Source organism: Poecilia reticulata, linkage group LG22 (assembly GCF_000633615.1).
Source record: "Poecilia reticulata strain Guanapo linkage group LG22, Guppy_female_1.0+MT, whole genome shotgun sequence".
NCBI classification, from domain to species: Eukaryota; Metazoa; Chordata; class Actinopteri; order Cyprinodontiformes; family Poeciliidae; genus Poecilia; species Poecilia reticulata.
The window spans coordinates 10,741,703-10,747,698 of NC_024352.1; the positions used below are offsets into that span (position 1 = coordinate 10,741,703).

At 39.3% G+C, this 5,996-nt stretch overlaps 1 protein-coding gene across 4 annotated transcripts; it reads left to right on the top strand.

Annotated features, from left to right (window-relative positions):
• On the top strand, nucleotides 1–5,091 carry exd1 (exonuclease 3'-5' domain containing 1). 4 transcript variants are annotated; one of them, XM_008399354.2, is made up of 11 exons: nucleotides 1–263; nucleotides 354–419; nucleotides 501–531; nucleotides 1,287–1,363; nucleotides 1,429–1,520; nucleotides 2,003–2,089; nucleotides 2,166–2,270; nucleotides 2,356–2,436; nucleotides 2,880–3,023; nucleotides 3,509–3,700; nucleotides 4,048–5,091. In XM_008399354.2, exons 1-11 carry the CDS (start codon nucleotides 134–136, stop codon nucleotides 4,621–4,623), a joined length of 1,581 nt encoding a protein of 526 aa, XP_008397576.1. In that variant the 5' UTR covers nucleotides 1–133; the 3' UTR covers nucleotides 4,624–5,091. The 4 variants fall into 4 exon arrangements, with proteins under 4 accessions (XP_008397576.1, XP_008397577.1, XP_008397578.1 ...); XM_008399355.1 differs by having other exon boundaries at nucleotides 1,447–1,520; XM_008399356.2 differs by lacking the exon at nucleotides 2,003–2,089.
• Nucleotides 5,092–5,996: the final 905 nt, after the last annotated feature.

Consider the following 5,996-nt stretch of genomic DNA (forward strand, 5'->3'; position numbering starts at 1 on the left):
CTTGTGCTCTGCGCCGCTGCGCGCTTAAACCATTACCATACGTCTGATAAGTGAGTGTTAGCAGAGCTAGCTGGTCTTTGGAAGCAACAACTGTGCATTTCTGGCCAACTAATTACCCAGTAGCACTTTCAAGATGGTTCTCGACGACGCCCAGTTCATTTCATTTCTGAAAGGAAAACGTGTTAAGCTGACTCTGAAGACTTCTTCGTACTTTGGCGTTGTCTTTCGCATCAACTCAAACAAGACGCTGGTTTTGGCAGACGGTCAGCTACTGTTTACGACCCCACCAATTCAATTTACTCGATAAGTATGGCATTACTTTAACTTTTTTGAGGTTACATTTGTTGTTCTAGTGAGTGGCAGTAATGGATGCAGATATCCGGGAACTAAACTCTTCTTTGGACGCGAGATTCTGAACGGTGAGTACTCTAAAGGTGAGAAAGTGTTGTCATTTTTGCTGTCGGCAAACATCTAATTGTTTTGTGTAATTAAATCCCAAGTTGAAATCGCCAACGAAGAAAACGATGACAGGTGAGTAGGATATCTCGATGCAACTCAATAAATGAAAAATACATTCATCTATTTACGTTCAAAAAGTGAAACTTATAAATTATATCAACACACAGTGATTCATTTCGACTGCTTATTTGTGTTTATTTCGATAGTTGCGGCTAACCGATAATTATCACCTAAAAATAGACTATTAAATGAGAGGAAAAAAAACAAAAAACATTGTTACAGAAATTGCATTTTATGACTTACACAAAGATGGAGAAGACCATGAACTTGATAGTTGTCCAGTAACCAGTCTATAGTGTTCTCCCAAGCTGTTTAAGGCACAAAGGTTCATTGCAAAACAAAGTGGTTGCTATGCTGTACCCAAGATTTTTTGCGGAAAAGTGACTGGAAAAAGCAAGTTGAGCAACAGAGCCACAGACTGGTTACCTCAATGCCATTCAGCATGAGCAGTTAATTTATGCAAAAAGAGCCCAGACATAAATGAAGAGCATATGTACAGTTGGTGAATGTATTATTTTCACTAGTTTTTTTTTTTTTTTTTTGTATGATATATGTTTACCGGTCTTTTGTAAAATGTACAATTTCTGTAGAAAATGTATAATTTGAGTTCTATTAGCTATAACTTATCTTAAAAAGTGATCTAAAATAAGAACTCAAATTCCCTTTTTATAGATGTGGTACTTTATTGAAATGTACTTGAAGATGATAAAAAAAGTGGGGTCTGTAATGTGGAGATTTATGGTGGGATAAATAAAAATGTTTCCCAGGAAAATTACTCAAGATGTGCCTGAAAAACACCTGGATGTAGAGAAGTTTCAGCCATACAGAAAGTTAATGACATTAGGTGAGTTTATTTTATTTAAATAATCCCACATTCAAGCAAACTCTCTAAGCATAGTCACTTTTGAGGGGGATCCCCACTTCCAGATGATGATGAAGACGAAGCGGAATGCATCAACTTTGTGGTCATAGATGAGATCCATGAGAAGTTTGGACCTGCTGTAAGTTTACTTACTTTTTTTTTTTTAGTATTTAAAAAAACTGAACACATAAAATTATGACCACTGGAAGGTGATGCCATTATCACCGTGCATATTTTCATTGTGGCACCTGCTCTGGGGGAGGGCAGCAGATGCTAATTGAACATCTTCCTCAGGGCAGTTTGTTAAAGCTGTTGAACTGGGTGAGGATTTGACCAAAATTGTAACGGCTAGACGACTCACTCGGTTAGAGGGGGAGAGGGCTATTATGAAAAATGGTCTTTTTTTGAGCTTATATCATGTTATAAAATTACTAACTGCTAACATCTCATGGCAAAATACAATAATGAAATTTTGGGGAGTTTATTGGAGTTTGTGCCTTGACAAGTTAGGGCTGTTTTCTCAATAACGACGGTAACAACATTAGACAGATCATAATGTTGTCATAGGTGTCATTTCCCATGTGCCGATAAAAATGTTAAGTGTCAGGCACTTTGGTGTAGGTGATGCACATCAAGAAGCAGCATGTGATTGGTGTGGGAGGTGAAGGAGTTGAGCTCTTCAAAAATGGAAGATTATGTTGGCTGATGGTGAGAAAGTCTGAACTCTTTAGTTTTTAAGATTTTTTTCATTTTCTCACAAATACTTTAAATACAATTGCTTTAGATTGCCACTAAAAACAAGGTGTACTTGTTTGATATCCTTCTGCTTGGAGCGCTGGCCTTTAAGAATGGTCTCTCCATGATCCTCGAAACTAAACACATACTGAAGGTGAGTTTTGTGTGAACAACAGAACCCAAAGTTACTCAGAGATGAATCGTATCCTGCCATCTTTGCTCATTTGACATCTTTTCAGGTCATTCATGACTGTAGAGCCATTGCTGGAAGTCTGGCAGCTCAGTTCAAGGTGAAACTAACCAATGTATTTGACACACAGGTAAGTACATGTGACCAGATTTTAAATTATTGTTCACTTTTATCAGTATTTCAGTGTAAGGAGAGAATAGATTTTAAGTGTTTAATTTTTATTTACTTTTAATGATTGTCCTCATAGCTGATGAAAACCCACAATTCAGTTTCTCATAAAATTTCAGTGTGTAAGAAATGTATGTAAAGCATATATGTTTCAGTTTTAAAATTCTTACTACATTGACTAATCCTGTTTAATATCCTAATGTAAATAAGTTTTGGGATTTTATTTTTTGAGTAAACACTTTAATTACAGTATATCACTGTAGTGTGTGTAGTAAATTTGTAAGATTATAACAATTGTATTTGCATCAAGTCTGTTCATTTTGTAATCCGTGTTTTGTCTGGCTTGTGTGTCTTTCTGGTGAATATACTGTTTGATTTTCCATTTTTATTTCAATTGATCTAAAGGTGGCAGATGCCATGTGCTTCTACACGAAAACAGGCGGTTTCCTTCCTGACAGAGTCAGCACTCTCCCAGAGGTAGTAAGTCTGCATCTGAAAGTGCCCAACTCCAGGCTGTCATCTCTTCATGTGAGGTCAAAACTCACCAAGGTACAGAGTTCATTCTCCTCGTTTTATTCAGTGTCTCCTCTAATAAGGCAACCATTTAAACCACATCGCAAATATATTTTAGTCTCATATTGTGCTATTAAAATTAAACCTGGTATTACAAACAGTTAATGAACCACCCAACATGTCTTGTTGCATTTACCACTTCGAAGTTTAGTAGAAGATTTTTTTGATTTTCCGTTCAGACTTTTGTTAATTGAACTTGGTTTGATCCAGTTGGTAACCCATATTGAGTTCTCAGAAGCTTAGAGTTTAAGTTATGCATTTTATGTTTATAAAGTGCTATAATGATACAGCAGACCAATGGTTGTGCTGCAGGAGGTATTTTATGTGAAACAAATCTATTCTGTAAGGCGTTTAATGGTTTTACCATTTTATTGTATCAAGAGGATCAATGAAGGTCAGAACAGTCAATAACTAGAATTTTGTGTAGAAGTAATTTGTTTGGATTATTATCTATTTAATAGGAAGAAATGGATATTTGGTACAAGCGGCCTTGCCCTGTACCGCTCCTGAAGGTGATGGCGTTATCTGTGATCCATCTGAAGCCTCTCAGACTGGTACTGCTGGACACACTGATGACCGACTACATGATCCTGGTGGATTCGTACCTCAAAAGTAACCTCGATAAACCCGACGGACTGGAGCATGTCGCTATGGTCAGTCATTCAGAACCAAAAACTGACACAGATGTGAAAAACATGACTCTACACTTGTTGCAGCACAAAAAGCAATAGTGAGCAACATATAAAGTTAGCTGCTACTTAATGTGATATAAAGGTCTTTGTTATCCATAGATACAGTTTTGGGCAGATTTTGGGCAAAGTCCAAATTCTGTTTAAAGGTATACTCTAGAAATAAATCATGATCTGCTGTTTAAACGGGAGTGTTAAACTGAGAAACCGGAAAGTATAGGTGGCTTTCTTGTTGGTGACTCTCATATTCATAGTGTCAGTAACGCAATATATGTACATTAATAAGTAAATTTGCCTGTTTGCACTCACAGGAAAACGTGCTGGAGTTGCCTAAAGAGCTCAGGAAGCTGGATGAAATGCGCCGTGAGCGGCAGGAATGGGCTTGCAATCGCTACCCTGTGACAGAGCGAGGGCTGCTGGCTCGCTTCAACCCGTATCCTAAGTCACAAACCTCACCTGCTGCTGATGGCCACAGCGGTACACAGCCTGACTCCTTGGAAGCTGGAACTCCAGCACCACATCCATCACCAAAAGTGGATAAAAATGCTTCCCTTACCACAAGATTAGACAAAGAATCCCATCAGATGCAAGCGCATGTGATGGGAAGGGGCATGCTGTTGGGGAAAGAGCAGTCATCTGTCCCAAGCTTCTTGTCAAGTGGAAGAGGTTTTCTTCTCCAGAAAGCACAATCTCAGATTCCTGAAGAAGGCGCTGGTGGCATGAAAAGGCAGGAGATGGCTCTCAGAGCCAACAGCTCTACACTCACCAAACCTGGCTCCAATAGTGACGAATCTCCCAAAAACACTTGTGATTTGGGAGAACATCCTTCTCCACCCTGCCCGTCCATCTCCTCACTTATCCAATCATTTCGGTCCTTCAGAAATTAAGAGTCGGGCTGTAAAACCAAAAACCAAAGCTTTACGTACACTGGTTGGTTCATGCTGTGTAATTTTTCTGACCACTAGATGGCAGCAGACGTTCTTTTACAAAAGTTCCTTGTCAGCCTTTCTGAGAAGTTTAGAGCCAAAATGTATTTTAGTTGAGGTTTGTGACTCACTTTAAATGCAGAGCATTTCTGTTGTTTTGTAGTTTTGTGTTCTACTACTTTTCATTTAATCTGAAAATTTCAAGAACTGATGCCATCAACTGAAAGTTCTAAATGTTTGACATACAATACAGCTTTCTTGTGATGTAGAAAGAAATAAAAGTATTTCCCTTGGAAACAAAAATAAACTGCCAGGATTTGTCTTTTACTACTTGCAGCTTGGCTTGCATTGACATATTGTGTTCACTAAGAAAAAACATTTGACTTTTTGTAAATACTCATTGTAAATAAAAAAAAAGACCCAATCTGAGTAGTGAGTCCCAGCAGCTTTATTCTTTGTGTAAACTTGTGTAATTGATCACAGGTGGCAAGCACCTGCTGCGTTCTACAAAAGCTGATCATATCCAATTAGTGTGATGCTTTGAGATACCATGCAGATTTCGCAGAGGCGCTCTATAGCCGTTTTTCTTGGGTCATCAGCGATATTGCCGTAGATCAAGGCATGATCACAACAGGAGGGCATTGCTGCATCCTGCAGCGTGAATGGGGGGCTCTGTTGTATAATCACATCTTGCTGGGTGCAGAGGCTTGGGCCCTTTCCAGGGCTTTCAAATTGAAAGCATGAAACAGATAATGTAGGATTTTAATTAACTGGGAGGCAGCCAATCTTAAAGCCCTGCATCTCTCTCTTAGCAACCAGCTCCTCCTCAGCTTCTGTTAAACACATGCAGGGTGGAGCCCATCCATATGTTCCCCTTAAACGTTTCAAACAGTGGTATTCCTCAGTCTGTGTGTTTTAGTCCAGCAGGGGACTTAAGAAGTTAAGCGCATCGTAATGCTGATTCAGTTAACATTATCTTTAGTTGTAGAAAATTCAGCAGCTGTGAAACATGGATGCATTTATGGAAACTTTCCGGAACAGAAGGGGGGCTTTATTTATCTGTGTCAGTCAACAGTTAAGTTGTTGGGGAAGAGGTGTGTGTGGTGGTGGGGGTTACAGGTCTCCATGGAACCATGGAGGACAAGCTGCTGTCATTGACCACCAGATTGCAGCTCTTATTTTAGAGGACCTTGCATTTCCTCTCCGTCACAATAATGCCTTATGTGCTCCACTTCCTGTTTCTCAGGCCTGGGAGGAAGGAACTGTGAGCTTGTCACACGGTAGTCACCATTTCCTCCCTCCCTACATCCCAACTACCAACCCCCCCTCTTCTG